Here is a 21,595-nt window from a genome sequence, read left to right as displayed (position 1 = left end):
ACTGGAGCCCACTCCTGGCTGTGTTGTTTCAGGCCTCACCAGGATTAATGATGCCTTTTGATCTAGATCATTAAGGTCAGCTTGTATAGAGAATTTGAGACACGCTGCAAATACTTAGCTAAATGTGTAATTAAACATGCCTGGCTGTACTGACCAAGCCACCAAACTTCAGTATACAGATGAACAAAGCAAGGGGATCCAGTCAAATAAACTTGGTCTCAATTTAGGCATAAGTGGCCAATGCTTCCTTTTGTAGCTACATGAAAGTTTGTTGGGAACCTCTAAAACTACACAGGCACAAAAAAATGAACAACAGTTATACTGGGTCACACCAAGATCTGTCTAGCCCATTATTTCCTGGTTGCTATTTGGCAGCAATCAGAAATAAACGCCTGAGCGAGAACATCAAACAAGGGAAGTATGTAGTGATAACAGTCCCCAGATTATTCTCATTTCCAATTCAGAGTGCTTCGATACTTCCTTCAGGCTTTGCGTATCTCAGTGTATTTGGGTATTTGTCAATTTTCAACACAAACCCCCAGCAGTGACAGCAGGCAGCGCTGGGTTTAACACGTGAGTTTTTCCCTTTGTTGCTTCTCAACTTGCCATGTATTGTTTTTATCTGATGCTCCTGCTTCTTCTGTCAGAAATTATGAACAGTTGTCACCTCATCAGTCTTCACACCACTCATGATTTTTCTAGACCCCTGCTGTCTTTTCTGAGCTGAAGAGTTGTGGATTATTTTTTTCTAATAGGAAAGCCAGTGTATATCTCTTTTATTTTCATTATTTTTTATTGGTCTTGGTAGTTTTTTGCAAGACGTTTCCCAAACTATTTGTAGCTTGTCAAAGTTGATCCTTTCTGTGTCTTCCTCTGTACCTTCCTTATGTGGATACAACTTGCTTTTCAAATCATGCTTTTTGAGTTAAATAACCTGTCTGACCTAGTTCAGTTTGCTTCCTTTGAGATTTTTCCTTAGGTCTTTTCGGCATAAATAGCCTGTGTTTGCTTTGATGCTCTGCTGTCACCTGTAACTGTGTAATCTGTGCAGACTTTCAGCTACCTCTCTTAATGAGATACCTTATTTTTTATGCATTTCTCTCCTTTGAAAGGAAGCACACTAAAGGTGACTTTTTTTTTCTTTCTGTCTGGTTAGTAGCAAAGCTCTTGGGTTCACGTTATGTTCCATTTCCTGTTCAAATTTACAGCTTGCTTTTTGTAACTGTAATCAGTGAATCCAGTTCCTTCGACTGCACTTTATCGCCTTTCACCATTTACACCAGAATCAGAGCTGGTAAAATTATCCTCACCTCCCCAGTGGAGAAATGACTTAAGATACTTCTATTCACCACCCAGAAGGGCCAGATATTTTAGCTCTGAGGTTTAGGTCACATAGGTAATTTAGGTGTGAAGTAAAGTCTGCAAAGTCTCTTGAGCAGCATGAAAACTTTTAATCACTCCAGCCAGAATTCTTCATTAATAGTGTGAAATCCCTAATTTCAAAACACTAGCTTCCTTAGCAGATTATATATGTGAGAAGACCCATGTTTACCTAAAGAACAGTTCCTGTTTAAGAACTCCACACAGTGGTCAAGTTGCATTGATTTATTTCTACTCCCCAAGTCCACATTACAAATAGCACATTTTAGACTTCAAAAAACAAAGGCAAATGGCCAAATTCCACTTCATCAATCAAGTGTCTATAAAAGGTATGGATCAAATGGCAACAAAAGTAGCAAAGACCAAAATGTACGTATTTTCTATCTATCTATCTCATCAAAGTGGTTTGGGCTCATTTACGTAATGTTTTACGAAAAGAAACTGAACAGAAATAAATCCTAGTAGCCTAATGGGCTACAGACAAACACACTTCAGTTGAATTTCACTGAATAACCAGCCAATTACGAAGACAGGTATTTGCAAAAACAAGGGTTCTTTAAGGGGCCAGTTTTTCAAACCAAGACGCACCATAGAGCAAGGGTTTTCAAGAATTTCCCTCCAATATTTCAGACCAATGAAATGTGTTGCTTCAGGAAAAAAAAAATGGAGAACAATGTTACTGCACTTCATTTTATCGATTTTTATACCTGGGCAAGTTGGCATTACCATTCAAAATGAAATTGTACAGAACTTTAATTAGAAACAAAGTTAACTAAAAATCAAGAAATTAAAATTTAGGCCAATTCCTGACTTCAGTGGGATATCTGCCTGAGTAAGGATCACAGGATATGGCCTTCTGTTTGAAGGAATCTCATTTTCTCCAGCACATAGTTAACCAAGGAATCCCATTTCAATTATTCTAAAGAGTTGCTGCTAACATCACAATTAAAATTAGCCAGTATGAAGCTCACCGAAAACTCGATCCTCTTAAATAGACTCTAATGAACCACACAAATTCACACTAACAGTGAAGGCAGACTAACAGTGTATATCTTTTGTACAAAAAAAAAATCCACCATAAAAAATAGCAATCATCTTCAGATTTGTACTTGATTGTGAAATATTCCAATTGTACTATACAGTACGTTTACTTGCAAAAAAAAAAAAAAAAAAAAATCATAGTATGTTGGGTTTTTTAAATTCCTAACACTTGAAATGTTTAAGAAAACTGCAGAATCACTATACATATTGCACTTTTCTGGTAAGCTGGGCTACTATGCTTCATGGCAAAAACATCCAAGTATATCTACTGAGTAAAAGAGCATTTTTCTTATCCGAAAAAGGAACTGAATTTCTTTCCTGCAGCTTTCATTAAAAGTGTAACAATATTCTTTGCAGGCTCTTCTCCGCTTTGTTTCTGAAGGACTGCTGTGTTACTTGTTACAGAACCCATATTTATTAAAAAAAAAAAAAAAAAAAAATCAACAAAACTCAAGGTAATGAATCAATTTAACATACAGTGCACTATCTTCCTTCAGTTACAAACAAAATGAAGACAACACAAGTCATTAATACAGTTATACTTAGGCTTCAGGTTACTGTTGCTTTAAAAACAGTTCACTTCAATGGCAAGTTACAATTTTCTCAAAGCAAACAAAACCAATAATGAACTATTTGTTTGAGTGGATAGTGTTAATCTTTCGCAGCTCGGTTTAACCTTTTATTCCTTACACTGAAAAATCCTAGTACATTTGCTCCAGCATCAGAGAAAATGATGCAGTTTTAGAGGAAAAGCTTTCAAAATGCTTGACACAAACAAGCTATTTATTCTTCAAGTTCTTTGTCAAAGATGTTACTAAAACCTTCTGTTCATTTCATGAACACAAGAAAGATCCCAGGATGTCTTGAGTCAAAGTGGTCCATAAAGAAATTCTTTGGAATGTCTTAAGATTGGCTGTAACTAGAGTTCTGGCTACCATTTGGACCCTGTTCTCCTTCACTGTTTGGAAGAAAAAAAACCAAAAACACGTATCTTCAAAAAGAAGCATCATATTACATTTTTGTTGTTTTTTTGTTTTGTTTTGGTTTGGTTTTTTTATTAAAGAATATGGTATTCTGAAAGTAGTAAAAGCCCTATGAAGGAAAATACTTCAACATATACACAAATAGCTTAAGATATTCTGCTCAGTTTCATAAAACTGCACAGGTTATTCTCAGCATGCATAAATAACTTCCGCGTATTTATGTGAATAATAATTTCATTATATCCCCATGCAGCTGCCTGCTGAATCTACTTCTGAAGTTAACATTTCAAAGTTCACATTACATAGGCGTTTGCACAGGAATTTGCATGTGCAGATTCCCAACAGTGGTATTTAATCGCAGTAATTAAATACGACATCAAGCAGGCCCAGTTCCAATGACTCTGGCCCAGCCATGGAGCCTCACACCGTGGTTCCTTGCATTTGCTAAGCTGTATTGATCACATTCTGATCGCATTAATGCTCTCCATAACACTGAATATTTTGCTTCTCATACCTCCCAAAAAAGCAGACTGGCTGTTTGTACTAGAAAAGTCTGCGCTGTAAAAATGTATGCTATATCTCAAATTAACATTTACTCATTCTTAAGGCAGTTGTTTTTCCATATGAAAGGTGTATTAAGGAAGTACAGTACCTGTTTGGAGGTGGTTTTGGTTTAGGCATTTTACTAAGAATAGTAGCCATCTCTTTCCTTTCATCAAAGTTCTTCCACTGCTCATACAGCTTCAGAATAACCCTGATTATTTCTAAAATCTGATTAGAAAGAAAAGAGATCCTAAGGTCAGACACAAAAGTGATTTTATCTTTGCCACAGTTTAATTATGTAATTAATTAAATATGCCCTGAACTGAAAATAAGCAGCACAATTTTCATATTATAAACAGAGCTGTCTCACATTTAATCTGATCTGGCAATCAACCGATTCTATAATTAGGTTTTTTATTTAATTGTGAATGAAGCCTGAACAGAATACTCTCCCTCCCGTTTAACTGTACAGACCACTTCTCCTTCCCTGTAAGCTAAAGAGCTTTTTATTTATTTATTTGCAACTACCACCACAGCTTATAACTACGCTACTGGGAAAACACAGACACCAGGCAGTATGATTGCACCTAGATGACCATGGATCACCAATACAGTAAGCGATGATTATCGATGTTCTATACATATCAGAGGCACAGGGCAGGGAAAAAAAAAGCCCAAACCCACAATGGTCTGAATTCTTTTCTTCTAAGAAATAAAGAGCCAGGGAATGTCTAAATACTTCTTATTTTCATTATATTCTTATATACATACAGTAAGAATTGTTGAACTTTCAGAGCGTAAGCATTCTCTGCAAGTTTGGACATGTTCTATATGCTGCACCTCAACTACCCTAATTTCCTATTAAATTTCTAGTGCAATATTCTATGTAGAAGGCGGATAATGTTTGGTTCGTAATTTGTTTCATCATTCTCTACATTAATAAAGTAGACTTCTTTCTTCTTTTTAATACATGGACTTTGATTAAGTGCTAGAACAATATCTATCCTTGAAACAAACGTCATAGTTGGCTACGAGGTCCACGCTGTTAATGTAAAAAAATCAAGCTTAGATTGCATCACTGGCATGAGAACCAAGACATGTAAACATTCAAACACGTTCCGTATCAAGCTTATGGTAACCTTATCTGCCAAATATAGGTTGGTTCTCTGCCGCCAACTTATTATCACCCTGCTTTTCCGTGCATGACAGCACAATTCACAGAGCTCTCGATGCAGCACAGCACCCACACTGCTTAAAAAATACAAATCCTGGAATACAAATACAATGCCAGGATATCATCGGAGGGATAAAGGGCAATACCGAGGGCACAGAGGGATGTGGTATGTCTCATCCATAATGTGCTATTTAATTCCAGACACTCCGTTTCTAAAACGATAGACTGAAAAATATGTGCAGAGTGAAACAGTGCGATAAGGAATATGATTCTTAGCTTGGCTTGCTTGCTGGAGCTAAGCAAAAGTTAAATAAGTCAACCTAAAAAGGAACCAGTGAAGATGAAAAACATTATTGGTATGATAACAACTGCACCTTGCTACTTGATAGATTTATGAAGGCGATTATTTGCCATAGAATTTGCAACAGCAAACTCAATGACCTTGGTGTCCCTCTGTTTAACACTGACTGAAGTTACAGTCCCGGTCATCCTGAAAGTGTCAAGAATGTTTTACACTCTGCCATACCATGTACGTTTATAGGGAGAAAATGAGACCAGTATGTAGGCACGACACTGAAAGGCAAATCAGAAAATCACATGCACTGGAATTTAAAAGTAAAACACATGCTGGCAATCCTAAATGATGAAGAACACTGGGAAGTCTTTTTCTGGCAAAAAAATTCAAAGTATACTGGTTTTATATTTCCATCTGAAAAATGGCAACACCAGCAACACTTTGTCGTTACGCAATGGTTCTGTCTCGACTTTCAGAGCAGGGTGATAACTGAGTGACCTGGCATTGTCTCCCCACCCGAGAGATCTACCTAATTTCAACAGCAACTAGCACGATCACTGAATGAAGTTCAAATCACTACCGCAGACATGTAAGACAGTAGTTTTATATCCATGACTGCCATTTCTGGTCAGTCTCTAACAGGTGGCGGGAATTAAAAACAGAGTACCTTTTCCATATCAACAGACAGCTCGGCAAACCATTGCCTTGCATCCTTCTGCTGGACAACACAGGCCACGTGTAGGCAAGCTGCAAAGATCAGGTGACATGGGTATTGAACAAAGGTCCGTTCTTGACATGTTCTATTTTTTTAAAAAACACTATACAGTTCAACAGAGAAAATTCAGGATTATCTGATTTTTCTTCAAGACTTTTTAAGCTGAGAGGCTCCACTGTCAGTACTGTATGAAACACAAACTGAAGCACCTCATGCCCTTAGAGAGGGCACTCTAAGGAATGCTTGTTGATGGGACAGTGCACAGAATACATCCATTTAAACATCACAAGAGACACTGCTTGTGCTACTTACCTAGAGCTATCATGAAAGGAGGGTACAGCAGACAAAGATCAGTTCTATATGTGTCATTCACTATCCTCCTGTGCAAAAAAGAACCTGTAAGTATCATCCTATTCACGTTTAGACTGTATGACTTCAAAAACTGCTGTCAGTTCATAAATATTTTATGAAGTTTCCCAGATGGTAGGAGCAGCAAGGATACAGGGCGAAAGAGCAAGGGAGGAGCTCTCTTCCCTTGCAAAAATCTCTTGACACCTTTTCTTTTTTAGTTTGTAGTCACAGCAGAAGTTTATTTGGAAGCACTATTATAGTACCATAAATGTATTTCTGCAAAGGGTGTTGGTGTATATTATAAAATAATTATCCCTGTTTCACAAATAAGTAAGGGCAAGCATAAAAGTAGCATTGTTACTGTCCTTCTCTATTTGAGAAGCAGTTCAAGAATAATAGTTCTGCTAACACAGCTAAAAACCCCTATATACTGCTTCTACCTCCTGTGACAAGATACAACAGAAAGACGACACTGACACAAAAAGATTACCTCTACTCATAGTCACCATTCAGTAGCGTAAAAAAATATGCTATTAGAGCTAATCTAAAAATAAAAATTAGATGACTGCAAAGTAAAATTATTACAGGATTAAAGACAGCATAAGCTAAGTCAGGGACATACACCTGCACAGGTTAACTAGGGCACCCTTTGTATTCAAACACGGCTAAGCCTGCTTTTGCTTAAGCACCTTTGAAGTGTAACTGTTAAACACTTGTTTTCTTGATGAAAGGAGGCCCTACTGTTAATTATTGTCTTCATTACCATGCGAGAGGTAGCAGCATGTCTTCTTGGCCCATATCTTGTACATATTGGAGCAAAGGTCTATAAGGATGATATACTATCAAACAGCAGTCCTAGGAAAATTGTCAACAGGATAGAAGTTAGATTACAGTGCAGAATGTGTTGTCAGTTCATATTAAAAACACTTGGTTTACGAGTCAATTACTGATTATTTTTTTTGAAGTAGCATCCTGACACCTAACCCTGCTCTAATGAGGGCAGTGCTCTCTCTAGAATACCATTACATAGCATGGTTGCCAGTCTGTCAGTGTCCTTCCCCTAAGAGACAGAGGAAGCCACATCTGCAGCACACTGAAACCTCATTTGCTTACAAACCCGTAATTCCCACTTGGAAATACAAAACACTGCCAGAAAACAGTCTGTCACTAAATACCACACATGGAAGCATGCCAAAATAACTGACACTGGTTTGGAAAGAAAGAACAGGAAAAAAAAAAATCCACTGTTCTCAAATCCCCTCTTTTCAGGCCCAGGTTGGTATAAACAAGAAGGAACAACCCTCTCGCTGAAAGAGCCAACTGTATGGGCGGTATAGGGAAAAGCTGCATTAAGTTACATGTGCTGAACACTGAAGTGAAACACAGTTATCATACACACTATATACTGCACACATACTGGAAAAGTAAGTTAAGCCCCAAAACGTAACTTCTTGTAAATGCAGTTACTTGTGATAAAGCTCCTGTAGACAAAACCCAAGAGTTACTGCCATATATAGCAGACGTATCAAGGACTAAATCTAAACAGGATGTCTAAAAAGGGGCTATAACTACTGTAGGCACAAACAAAAACTTTGATCTGATCACCTCTGTGTCCTGTTCCCAAAACACATCCTTTCTCAACTGCTGCCTAACTCACTAGGCTCCTGGTTTTTCTCTCATTTTCTCTGCGCTTGAGCAGAACTCCTCTCGTACAACAAGCTCGGTGCCTAACCCATCCAAGTCCAACTAATCTGCAGAAATTTGGCACCACTTTACCTAAGCCCCCTAAGAAGCCTGGGCTGCATCCTTTCAGCTGCCCTAGAAAACACAGCAGTGGGATAGCAGCCCTTACAAAAAGCAGGTACAGTTCCTTTGAAAGTGTCTGGAAGAAAATGTCACATTGCGCTCCTTTCATCCACCAGCCTAATAGTTACAGCGCCATCTCAGAAAATGGGAGGCCCCGAATTCAGTTTCTTCCTCACAGGATTCAAACCCACATCTCACTTCCTAGAAGATTAATTATCAGGTTATGGACTAGCATGAGTGGGATACTCCCCACACCTTCTGCTGAAGCTCGAATGTATACGTATACCTCCACATTTTTCCAGGCAAGAAGAAGAAGGCGGCATAAAAAGAACACAACTCTCTATGCTCTTGACTGGCCATTCAGCTGGGGAAATCAGGACACTGACATGCTAGTGTCTGCATCAGGACTTACATACAGTTACCTTTCTTTTAAAAACAGAAGCAGTTCTGGAAATAGAACTTGTGCTTTACCCATCCCAGCAGTGCTATACCCATGAGGACGCAGAGCCATACACACTCCTCCTGTCCCCACCACTCCCACAATCTGCCCTCTTTCTGTTGAGAAGTCCAGCTCCAACGCAAGGAGGTGAGAAAGCCCTCCCTCAGCCTAGGTGACAGCACAGTAATTATGGCATTCTGCTGAAAATGTAAACGTTAGACCTGCACGGACATCATTCTAAAATTGGAGTGGGGAAACAAAAGAAAGCATAACGCATTTTTTATAGCACAAAATTCAAAATATTCTACATCAGTAAAGAGTAAACGGAGGCAACAGTTTTAAAAAAAAAAAAAAAGGCAAACCACCAAAAATCCCACCTACCATTAATTCTAAGAGATAGAATTCACATTCTAGTATCTGCAAAGAAGTAAAATCACAGTTAAACAGCAGCATGTTTCAGATAGCAGAAAGAATTAACTGGCACCCATGAATGCACAGTAATTTTCAACACTTATTCCAACAGTCCTAAATGCATTTCAACTGAAACTACAAAACCAAACAAAAACCAAACTCTTATTAGCCATTGCCTTACCACTATTATAACTTAACTCCAGTCATAATAACAATTCATTTAAACGTTTTGGATCAAGTTTACTATGGAAGTCTACTTCATTGGCAGTACTTGTCTGATTTGTTTCAACGCCCGGCAGCAGCAAATTGTTCCCAGTGTATAAGCACTCAACAGCAATAGAGAAGTGCTTTTGTAGAATTAGAGCCTCTTCATCAAGCCACTGACATGCCAAATGGCCTTTTAAAGTATTTTCAGATTTAATTTCATATGAAATATTCTGTCCAATTGTAGTAATTGAATCAGCTCTCCTTTTTCATAGAGATACTGATGTATTAGTGATATCAAGGAAAAGACTGGAGTGCTTTGGCTATAGAAAAGCAGTACTCTGAAATATGTTTCCATTTGCCTTTCTCTACAAAAGAGCAGTGCAGGTTTTTTGCAAGGTCTTAGATATTTTATATTGTGATGTATCATTTGGCTTTCTAGATTGGATGAAAAGAAAACTAACAAAAAAGTAGCATTTGCAACAGTCGATCTAAAAATAATCAGATCTGTTAAACTTTCAAAATAACTACAGCACAGGTCAAAACTTATAGTCGAAACTACAAAATTTCTCAGCATTGTGACTGAGAATGCCTTGAAAACCAATAAACATTATTTTCCAAAAGCCATTGCATTTTACAGGCAAAAATAAATCTACTTTCTGTAAGCTAACTGCTCCTGTGTGCAAGCTTCAAAGCATCCCAGGTGCAAGGGCTATTTACCTTCCCTGGAGCAATGTATTTGTAAACAAGAACATTCAAAAAAAAAAAGCTAAATCTCTTTCATCATCATACTACACCAAAAAAATTACTATTTTAGTCACCCAGCCACATCACTTCTCTTTACAGCGTTCCTGTCAACACTTTAAGGATAGGAGGTTATATAAGATTTATTACTTCTAAAAGTAACTTCCCCAATAATCTATCCAAAACTAATTATGAGCAACCTGACACTTGAATATGAAAACATTTCCTTCTCAGAATTTAAAAGACAGGATTTACTGCTAACCATTATTGGCCTTTTAATTTATTTGATCACGTTCAAACAGCGTACTTACATGGTTCATCCTATAAGGAAACTCCTTCGGAAAGGCATACGAAAACCTAGTTTTCACTACAGTGAAGAGAAATCAGTATGTTAAAAATAATGTAATTAATACGTTCTTTCCTTTTCTATTTATTCATCTGTATATAGGCCTTCAAATTAATTTGGCAGCACAACTGCTTGCAGTACAAAAGCTTTGCGTTTGAAAGAGAAAAGGTAAATTATGAGATTTAAGATCCTGAGAGGGAAAGAGAAATACAACAAATAAATCGGTGAAATCCAGATTTGCACAGGCACTCAGCCAGACACTTGTCTGCTGCTTTGGGCACTATTAAATCTTCTGGTTAACCACCAACTAGCTTATGGGCACCTAACTTTCCACAAGTTATCATTCACAGAGCTACCTATCTACTGGTGTCAATCCAAATCTGGCAATCTCTCCAGGATCTCAGTTCCAATACTAAATCCAAATGGAGTTTTTACATGGGATTTTTTATGTAGGCTGAATCCTTCAGAATGCAAGATTTTAAAGCATGTAATGAAGTCTTAGAAAAACCAAGACCAAGGGCAGGGTGAGGGAGCTCAGCCAAGACATCCTCTATTTCCACAATGTAAGATTTTGGATATGGAAAAAACAGGCTCAAATTTAAAGCAAGAAGTCAATTCACCACACCACAGATCAATGAACTAGGCACTGAACTATCATTTCAAGGGTGTTTCTGTCCAAGAGAGAGAGACACTTATACATCTGCTTAGGCATATGATATGATGCAAGACACTTGCCTCCAAGAGAATGTTCAAATATATCCTCAGTTTCCTAGATTATGATGATCCCTGATTTAGATACCTAATTATCCTCATGCATTTTACAAGGAGAACAGGGACAAATAGCGCACTGTTAAAAATTATGTTAAGTTGCAAAACCAGAGTAACCTCGTATTAGAATGCTGAGCAAAGAAACACTTTAAGTACACTTGAGGATGTGGATTTGAGATTTGTGCAAGTGAAACATTTAAAAATCTATTTTAAGTCCCTGTCCTCTGAGGAAAACAGGTAACATTTAACATCCGGGAATTGGACAATATTCCTTATATTAATCACAAACAGTATAGTATGAATTTATATTAGTTCCAGAAAATCAGTACACCACTTTGATGAAAAAACAGCGTCAGACTTTTGGACTGAAGACTTCAACATTTATAGACCTATGGTGGACTTTGCTAGAAAATTTGCTGTAGGACAGTAAGACTACGCTACTGGTCTTGGAAATTTTAATTTCAAGAAATAGAAAAATGAATAAAACAGGTTTCTCAAGAAGCATGCAAACTGAGGAGATTCATAGTTAAGGAATAAATCACTTTGAGGGGGAACATAGGGAAACAAAACTTTTTTTCGCACAAAGCAAGCTGCAGACACAACCACATGGAGCTGTCCTTTTAGTGAGCTGTGGAAACCGAGCAAAAAGTTTTTGAAGAGGTTGCCAGAAACCAGTCTGAGATTATCTTCTGTACAAAGGAAGCACGTATTACTAACTTTTTCTACCTAACTAAAAGCAAACAGATCTTCTCAGCTGACTGCTATTACACTAGTCATCCCTTTCACTAGCTTTCTTTAACTCATCTCGCCTAATCTTTTTTTCTCCTTTCATATGAAGACCTCCAAAAAAACTGCTGTGTGCTACTGAAGCAACTCTGGTAAAAAAAGACCAGGTAGAAAAAAAAGATATAAACGCTGGGAGAAAGTCTGTTGCTTTTTTCCCCACTTCCATGTAATGCAGAGCACTTCTCAGGGCAGGCAGGGGTTCTAGGTCTGAAGGAAGAACTGTAGGGGAAACCTTCTGCAGGATTCTGAAAATTGAGACTTTCAGAAACAGCACAGCTCAGGACTAGAGGTCTAGGTAAAATCAGCTACTGCATATTTACCAAAGTCCATCTAACTTTCTTACCAATGCATCAAAACTGCCACAAAGACCTGTGCTTTGAGATGCTACTGCTGTAAAAACAGTAACTCTTACTGCTAAATCCAGTACTGGTCTTGGTCATGCTGGCGCTGAAGATGTGTTTCAGTTCCTGATTGTGGAACTACCACACAACCAGCCCCATGGACTGATATGCTGACTGCATGTGAAGGCTGTTGATACCGCCAGTCACCTGTCCACTCAACAGCTAAGAGGGATTTTGAAAGCAATGACCTATATTTTGAAGAGCACAGACAGGAATTGCCTATTGAGAGCAGCTAGACCTCCTGGGTCAAATTGCAGCATTCAGTTAAGGAAGCCATCACTAAAACCTTGAAGGGTAAGATGCAAGTTACAGGAACCAGGAAATATAAGGCAAATGGGAAAGATAAAGAATTAAGTAACTACAGTGTGCTTTTATTGCATTTATTTGGGAATATTGTATAGGTTATAAAATTTATTTTTAGAAGTAAATATCATGTGCAAAGACTAATTTCATGATGGGTAGAAAAAAAATTAGAAAGTATGCAGCCTACCAAAAATTCTGAAAACAGGTACATCCATGGAGCCATACCTTCCATAAAACAGCAAATAAAGCCCTACGTTTCCAATTCTATCTTTGCGGAGTTCAAAAGTCAATTTACTACTCAAGATTGTTTATAAACCTCAACAGTTTAATTTTACTAATTTGTTTTTATTTGTGCTTGGCATAAATTCCAACTAGAATCAACCAAAACTAATACAGAAAGGACCTTTATGTTTCTGTATTTAGAAATGGAAATTACATATTCTAAATAGCTTTAACTGGCTCCTAGCAGTCAACATGCAAGCCCCACCACGACTTGATAAAAACCTACCTTTTAGAAACAAGCAAACAAAAAAAACACATAGAAAATGTCTGATCACCCTATAGAGATACCTAACCACAATATGATGAAAGCCATCAATACTTACATACAGAAGTAGCAGCAGAAATCAACCTTGTATTTGAAACAACACCAAATTCCTGAAGAAAAAGAATGGTAAATGAGGTGAACTACCTGAAATACCATATATTCATACTGTTATCAAAGTAAAATAACAGCTTCTTACTAAACTGGGCATCTTTATACAGTATTTCTTTTTTTTCCCCCACCCCTTTTTCTCTCCTTCTTTTTTTTTATTAAGGTGAACAGGGTAAACTCTTAGGTAAAGAGTTTTTTCATTGATTAGTTACTTTGTTGTTTGGGTTGTGAGGAATAGTAAACATTTATGAAAGGTACTAAAGCCACAAAAGCTCAGTTAACTAACACTCTACATATAAAATAGACAAGAGGGCTCCAAGAAGGCATGTTCGTTTTCCTTAACCTACTTGGAGAGAAAACTGCCTTTAGAAACCTGTCGTTCACTATGTTTTTTAATTGTTTCCATGAAGCCTTAGCTCCTCTGCTGAGACAGCAAGCTGAAAATTTTCTGTATACAGTGTTCTTTCAGAGAAGTGCATAGCTGAATCATCACTGCTATAGTTGCCCTCTAAAGCTGCAGAAGCTTTAGTGTTAAGGAAGGCTGCACAGACTTCTAGTATTTGTTCTAAAATACAAGGTACAGCTGTATACATACACTCTATGGCTGTACTTTCTTAAAGGCTTAATTAACAGGCTGATAAAAAAATACCCTCTCCAATACTCTGCGTCTTTTTCCTTTCTTTCATCTCTTCCAAACACTGAAAGGTATCGCAGTATTTGTACAGACAACAGTATCACATGTAGAGACTGGTTTAGTAGGACTGCTTCTACCATCCACTAGGTATCTGAGTTCCTCCTGTAAAATTCATTAGTGCTGACATATCACAAATTGGCCAATTTGCTTTTTTTTTTTTTTTTTTTTTTTCCCGTTACACAGACACTTCTCAAAAAGCTGAAAAACTTCTTGTGTTACAGAGGATTAAGAGCAGCGCCCAGCTGATGCTAACTCTTGGCCACATTCAAAATGGACTATTAATGGTGGAGGCACGGAGCCTTCTCACCGCTGCCCCTAATGGGTCAGTCCCTTATGATAATTTCTCAAAGACAGCGTATGAGCTACAACATACTTTTAATTCAAGTAATGAAAGTGTGGTAAACTCTGAGGATCCCTCACTATATGAAAGGGAAAAGGGTAATTAGGAAAAAATTTCAAATTACGTCTTAAAGTTTGAGTAAGCATAAATATGGAAAAACACACCAGAAAGGAGACACTGCACAATTTAAGATATAGTGTATGTAAATACGTAAGCACTGTATCACAGTAAAACAGCCATTTAAAATATTTTTTCCACTTTTCAGAGGCCCTTCAGGGTTAGTAATTCAGACAAAATTGTGAAAGATCAAATACTAAATAACATGTTTGAAGGCCTTCTCAATCTCCTTTTCTTAAATGCTAGAGAAATCTATACAAAAAAAGAGAAGGTTTCAACCCCCAAAGCATGAAGAATGACAAAAAATTTAAAAGTCCTAAACGTTTTCCCTCTCTCATACATCACATAATTTTACATTAAAAAATTGTAATACTTCATACCTCTACTTTGGATGCCAAAAACACACACGTAGGAGCCATTAATACTGGATCTATACTTTTTAGGGAATATCTGAAATGTTATAACAAAATTATAATATGTTGTTTCATACACGTAGAACGATTAATCTATTAAGAGCACCACACTTCCTTTTGAAAAAGCAAAGCTTAAGTTAACTTTATTAGCATAAAAGCTTTACACCATCCAGAAAACAAAAGTGGCACTGTTTTTAATACAGAACTGCATTTTAAAAGGGCTACTAAAATGTGCCTAGCAAATGTTTTATTCTTGTACCATCATAGTAAACAGTCCTACCTGGCATAGAATCTCTTGAAGTAGACTGTAGCAGTGGCAATAACTTGTTGTCTTAATTTAAGATGTTCACCTAAAGCCTGGATAACTTAAAAAAAATGAACAAAAGCTTGAGTTGAGTTTTTACAACAGTTTGACACCAAATAGCAAAGGATCTCAAAACATGACTAGTGCTGGGGATTCTAAGGAGCGGCAGCACAGTCTTCTCCCTCAGTTCAGATAGGTTGTTCTGGTGAGACAACATGTTGCTGTAAACCTACAGACCTGCAGGTGAAGAAGAAGCACTGCATCCTGAAGCTTGTGGATACCTTCAAAAAGGGAAAGGAAACTTGACTTCATTGTGTACAAAATGAGTACGACCTTTAAGAAGATGACAACACAAATCTCAGAAGGGTAAAGCTTGGGTATTCCATTTCAGAGCAAAACAAACTGAAACACTTAAAATGTAAGTCTATGGTTTTTCAGTGCCATGCAAAACCAGGGTTTTTTTTTCAAACAGCTAAAGCTGCCAACACAAACATGGTCATTAAACTTGGCAGAGGCAGCAGGTGTTAAAAAAAACTGACATATTTAGTCTAGGGAGAAGGGGTGGGACACCAGAGGATGCAGTCAGCTGCTCCGTCACAGTGGTTCTCTGCCAGTTGGCCAAGAAACAACCCTGGTGTCATCTGTGCAGGTAGCTCTTGTTTGGCCTCCTAGGCAAAGGAAAGGTGCCAAGCAAATTAGATGCATCAAACTGGGATTAAGAGCAGGGGTTGGATACAGAGAATGGCACAGTGAAACATAAGGTTGTTACTTGTTATTTTTCCCCATACTTCTTCACGGCCATTATTCTGAGCAAGGCTTGTCTGTGTTACAAGTCCCTCTTCTTTTTTTGATTCACTCACCAGAAAGGTCCAAAACAATAATTTAAAATACACTTAAGTATATATTTAAAATAGGTACAGCAAGGTCAAGATGGCGACCACTGATGGGAAAAGCAAACAATTTTCTTATCAGTCATCAATAAATTCTTAGTCTCTACTTAAGCACAGAAGTGCAAATTTTTTTCCCCATGGTCTTATCCCATATCCCTTGGGAATAGACAGGGTACACCTTACTCTCACTTTTAATGAGCACCATAGGATTTTCAAACATACAAATATCAAGGACATTGTTGTCAAGAAAACGGCTGAACGTAGGAGAGAAGGAGAAAACTACACTGGACAGAACTGATGATTGGCAACTTTTTTTTTTCCCCCCAGAGGAACAGGTAACTAATTTATTACCCACTAAGGTAATTAATGATTACCCAGAGCAACATTAAGTCCCTGTCCATGTCATACCACTCTTTCCCTAAATAGAAGAATGCCAAATTGAGACTAGCTTGCTAGTGACAGTAGGACAAGCAATACTGCCAAAGAGAAAGTTAAGCCCAATATGCAACGTCTGTACAAATATTAAAATATTTATCAGCATATCTTGCGAGGTTTGAAAGGAGTTTTCCCTTTGATTTGACCACAGGGCTACAAAGATGTCCTACTACTAGGGCATCAGAAAAATTCAAATATAAAGCTAAACAGAATTCTCCAAATATGTTTCTCACTCCCATGGGATTTTCAGAAACAGTTAGGCCATCTGCTGTCAGAGAAAAATCAAGTGTGGTTTAGGGGAAAAAATGGACAAGAGCCTGGAGAGACTTAATGAAATGGAAGCTTGTACATGCTGGGGAAACGTCCAATACTTGTAATTAATTTTTCAAATATTTTCAAGGAAACTAGTGGATTATGTATGCCTTTATGTTTACAAAGTAAGTGGTTTCGGTAGGTTTTTTTAAAGAAAAATTGTTTTAAATCTGAATATCTTGGGTAGCCTATAACACAGACATTACAGCTTCTGCCCAAAACCAGAAAGGGAAATCAATTAATGCACTTTTCAACCAAAAACTCTATTAAGACTCGGTGATCCAAAGACAAAAATCAGCATCGGTTTCCTTTTTCAAACTGTTTTAGAAGACGACAGCTTTCTATCTCTACGGTATTAACATTCTGAGTAGCTGAGCACGGCCATACACTTGGTTGGTGACTTACTGCACTTGTTTTCCTGTGAGGAGGCAGCAGGAAACTGCCTCTCTCCAGGCAGTTTTTTGGTTGTTTTAGGGAACAACCATCTCCTGGGCAGACACGTGCTGAACGTAACAAGCCATGGCCGAGACTCATATCCCCACCCAGGTAATGCAGGAGGTGGGGGAGGCTCTACAAACCCAAAGCAGGGTCCCTATTCAGAGGCAGGTGATGACACAACACATCACGAGCTTGAAGATGATAAGCTCTACCTGAGCGTCCACCAGGACAGAGCAGCCCCTGACTGTGCCCCCCCATGCAGACGCCTCTCTCTGCCGCAGAAGGGGTGAAAGCCCAGCGCCCCTCTCTCCTCCAGGGCAGGCTGTGCTCGTACGAGCACAGGGGAGATGCTGGCAGAGCTGTTCTCCAGCCGCCACAGGTCACACACCGTACCTTCAGGGGAGGCAAGGAGTGCCAAGGAAAAGGAGCCTGAGAACCACAGACTGAAACCACCTTGTCTACCTCATAAATCTTTTGTTTACTCAAGAAAAATGCGGAATGGAAACATTTAAAAAAGCATATTCCATCGTTCAAATTAATACTAGTGAAAAAGAGCACAGAAATACCATTTTAGCAGTACCAGTACTCCGTTTTCTCTTTTTGCATTATGAAGCTATGAAACTTTGCTTTAACCTCAAGGAATTTCAGGAGCCGATTGAAAAGGTAAATCATTGCTAGCCTGATTTCCTGGTGCCATGGAAGCGATAACATAGATGTACCCACAGCAATCAGATTTACAGTATACGCAATTATTATAAAAACAGCTACGCTAAGAGAGAAGCTGGGATAAGAATCTTTCACGGGTACCATTCCAGCACTGACATAAGATCTTTCAGTGGCCTCAGGAAAGTCACTTATCTTCTCTGTCTCAAGTCTGGCCAGAGAGTTGAAAAAATAAGCATTCTGTACTTTAAAGGACTGCTGTGAAAAATATTTAAAGAGCTGTCTGCAGATAAATTACTACTTTGAAATATCCTTTGCTTAGGGAGATTTTTTTTTTTAAATGCTGAACAATTGCACAGAAAAAAGTTTGAGTGCCTGCATAATCTTATGTGCTCCAGCGCAGTCATTCATATGGTTAAACACTTTGCAGGATCAAGTAAGTCTCAGACAACTTCACAGACAAACCCCAAACTCTTTGGGAGAACAGGCTGCCTGCCAACAGCTCTCAGAAACCTGCAGACAATTTGAGAGCCACTCGGTGCTGGGGAATCAGTCCCAAGGCAAGACACATGCTGTGGTGCAGATTTCAAAGAACATAACTGAACACAAACAACAAATTTCCAAGCTTTGCTGTTTAACAGGACCGCACAGACCAGCTAAAATACTTACCACAGCCTAAGAGCCCACCAAAAGCCTAGTTTGAGTATTAATGCCTGACATTGAGCCTTTAATATGCTAGCTTAGCATTACTTCTCCTCCTTTTATGTTTTTGGTAAGAACCTCCTGAAAATAAGAAAATGTACTATGTTTTGTCCCATCATGTGTTAAAACATTATATATGCAGTTAATTTTCCTGTAAGTTCTCCTGAAATTGTGTTAATACAATCAACAAATTACAATATTATTGATGTTCCAGTTCTTTGTTAAAATAGGTTCTGAGAGTATATGTAATATTGCAGTGAAAACATTACATTCTCTAAGCAATTCAAACTTGCATTTAGACACGGCAGATACTGTACAGTCTTTATGGAAGAAATAAAAATAAAACGGTTTTACCATTAGTAAAAAATATCTGTAGTTTCCAATATTCTTCTTCGGTCAGAAATTTCAAGTCTTTCTGGCGTTCCTTCAATAGATCTTGTTTATCCAAAATCCATTGTAAACTAAAGGAAGGGAAAATTACTTCAGCAACTCTGTGTCAACATCACGTCGAGTGACTCCTGCACAGGCTACAGGTTGCAGGTCGGGGCCGGAGGAGTGGTAACTTTTAGACAAACCACATCCAGTCTTATCAAGCGAATGTTCCCTGGGGCTTTGTGATCTGAAGAGCGCACTAGGCGGCAGGGACTAAGACCGGCCTTTAGCTATTTCGAACTCAACTGGCCGTTCAGCTTACGCCCTGCCAGCTCCCGGCGAGGTTCGGGTTATAGGTACTACATGGCAGGCTCCCATTTAACCCTCGACGCAGCCCAGCCTTGCCTGGGGATATATACATCGCACCCAGGGGCCGCAACCGCCCGCACCCGACCGCTTGAGACCACGGCAGCGCGGCCACGGCCACGGCCACGGGGGGGACGCGGCTGCCCTCCCGCAGAGCCCGAACGCTTTGGCAGCGCCGGCCAGGCCGGCCCGGCTCCCGCCAAGGCCCCGCGGCGAGCAGGCCCCGCCGGGAACCGCGGCCCAGCGCCCCGGCGCCCCGCCTCGCCCCGGCCGGGCCTCCCGCCGCAGCCGCCGCCCGCGCCCCGGCAATGAATGGGCAAAGCGCGGCGGCGCCCCGGGCCCCCCCCCCCCTCGCCCCTCGGCACCCACTAGTGCGAGCTCTGCCAGAAGTTCCCGGCCATGGGGAGGAGAGGAGCGGAGAGGGAGCGGGGAGGAGGAGGCGCCCGGGCCCGCGATGCCCCGGCCCCGCCGCGCCAGCGCCGGCAGCAGGAAGGAGGAGGCGGCCGCCGCCGCCGCCGCCCCGCGCCCGCCGCCGCCGCCGCCGGCCGGCAACACGCGGCACGGGGGAACCGTTCCCCCTGCGCGCGGGTTCCGCCCGGCCGGCCCCGCAGGCCCGTGGGGCCGCGGCGACACGGACGCGCAGCAGGTGGCGGAGGCCCCGCCGGCTTCGCCAGGCTTTCCCGCGCCGTGCTCGCTTCGTAGAGACACCGAGGGGGTTGGGTCGGAAGGGACCTGAAAAACCCTGAAGTTCCACCCCCCTGCCCCGGGCAGGGACACCTCCCACCAGACCGGGCTGCTCAAAGCCCCGTCCAGCCTGGCCCTGAACGCTTGCAATGATGTGACATCCACAACTTCTCTGGGCAACCCATCCCAGCGCCTCGCCACCCTCCTCCTAAAAAAATTTCTTGCCTATGTCCAATCTAATGTCCAGTCTTTACGTCCAGCCCTCTTTCTAGTGTAAAACCGCTGCTGTCTAAACTCAGTACCAGTCTGCCCCCAATAAGGTCCCAGCTGGGACCACCAGTCTGTGGTCCCAATAAGACTACTTACTTACTTGCACTGTCTCCACCTCACCTATATTTCCCCTTACCTTAGCCGTTCCCAAGGTTTCAGGGCTCAGCTCACTCCCTGCTGGAATTTTCCTCATTGAAGAGAGGTAATTTTAACCTTAACGGGAAGAAGCAGGGCCTATGTCCTTTGCAGTTTTCTTTTCATGCTCTTTCCTGTGGCGGCATACGAAACGCTCACAGCTCTCAACATCTGAGTGGGACCCGAGATGTATTAATCCACCTACTGCTGGGAAGGGTGCCTCACGGCAGGAACCGTGGTCCCAAACCTGCACAGCCGCGGGGACGCAGAGCTCCCCTCGGTGAGCGTGTGTGTGTGGGGGGGGACTGGTGCCTTTGTTTCTTCAAGCAGCTGTGTCGCTAGGGGAAATACACCTGAGTTTTGCAGCAAGATCAGTAAAAAAGGATGTATTTTAAAAGTCCGAAGGGGTCTAGCTGACTGCTAGCCATCACTGCGGAAGCACGGCAGGCCTGCGTGGCATTTGGCAGGGCTGGGAGTGTGTGGCCACCGCCGAGGGACCCTGAGCACGGCTGCCAGGACTGATGCGGATGGAGGCCGAGTACCCACACTTCTATCACACGCTGGCTAAAACCCCACTCCACATTTGGGGAGGGGGCCATTTGGCAGCATGTAGCGGTGCCTGGTGGCCCCAGGGGGCTGAGATGGGGTCCTGGTCTGTGGGCAGGGTGGGGGGAGCCCCGGGGGGGGTGGGCAGGGGCAGGTGGGGCTGTGGGTGCCCTCAGAGCCCTGCCGTGTGGAGCTGGTGTGTGGTGTGCCCGCACGGATGCAGTACAAGGGACATCTTTGTTTCATAAGGTTTAATATTTCACTGAAGCCTGTTTGCATTAAACCTGCTATCTAAACCATTAGATTTTGCACTTCACTGCCTCAGCTTTTCAGAACAGTTTCCTAATTTGTTAATTAACCAAGAGTGTTAAAAACGGGGGAACTCTCAGAGTCTTGGAGGCAAGCTCTGCCCACGTTCACTGGTGCCAGAAATTGTTTTCATCTCTTTCTCTCCACTGTCCTCCACACGCATCGTATATAAAATTAGTGGATTGAGTAAGTCAATCCTGGGATCACTTCCCATTTGCACACCTTCTACTGCAAAATCTGACTTGATTACCTCTAATGGG

At 40.6% G+C, this 21,595-nt stretch overlaps 1 protein-coding gene across 2 annotated transcripts; it reads right to left on the bottom strand.

Annotated features, from left to right (window-relative positions):
- Window positions 1-1,590: 1,590 nt before the first annotated feature.
- On the bottom strand, window positions 1,591-19,884 carry CCNC (cyclin C). 2 transcript variants are annotated; one of them, XM_042803328.1, is made up of 12 exons: window positions 19,761-19,884; window positions 19,008-19,114; window positions 15,190-15,274; window positions 14,877-14,946; window positions 13,296-13,347; window positions 10,398-10,453; window positions 9,109-9,144; window positions 7,246-7,337; window positions 6,444-6,511; window positions 6,084-6,163; window positions 4,057-4,175; window positions 1,591-3,379 (listed from the first exon to the last, which is right to left on the bottom strand). In XM_042803328.1, the coding sequence occupies exons 1-12, from the start codon at window positions 19,790-19,792 to the stop codon at window positions 3,325-3,327; spliced, it is 852 nt and encodes a 283-aa protein (XP_042659262.1). In that variant the 5' UTR covers window positions 19,793-19,884; the 3' UTR covers window positions 1,591-3,324. The 2 variants fall into 2 exon arrangements, with proteins under 2 accessions (XP_042659262.1, XP_032862294.1); XM_033006403.2 differs by lacking the exons at window positions 15,190-15,274; window positions 19,761-19,884 and having other exon boundaries at window positions 19,008-19,093.
- Between the last annotated feature and the right edge of the window lie 1,711 nt (window positions 19,885-21,595).

This window comes from Tyto alba, unplaced genomic scaffold, assembly GCF_018691265.1.
Source record: "Tyto alba isolate M040663 unplaced genomic scaffold, T.alba_DEE_v4.0 Super-Scaffold_40, whole genome shotgun sequence".
In the NCBI taxonomy this organism is placed as follows: Eukaryota; Metazoa; Chordata; class Aves; order Strigiformes; family Tytonidae; genus Tyto; species Tyto alba.
The sequence above is the reverse complement of the archived record's forward strand: the minus strand, read 5'-3'. Positions and strand labels throughout refer to the sequence as shown.

Excerpts from the sequence above, each read along its gene's own strand:
- CCNC (XM_042803328.1), bottom strand. The coding sequence starts at position 19,792 with ATGGCCGGGAACTTCTGGCAGAGCTCGCACTA. Across the intron at positions 9,145-10,397 it reads TTCCTTATAGGATGAACCAT|ATACTAGAATGTGAATTCTA; the intron begins GTAAGTACGCTG and ends ACTTCTTTGCAG. Across the intron at positions 3,380-4,056 it reads CCAAAACCACCTCCAAACAG|TGAAGGAGAACAGGGTCCAA; the intron begins GTACTGTACTTC and ends TCTTCCAAACAG.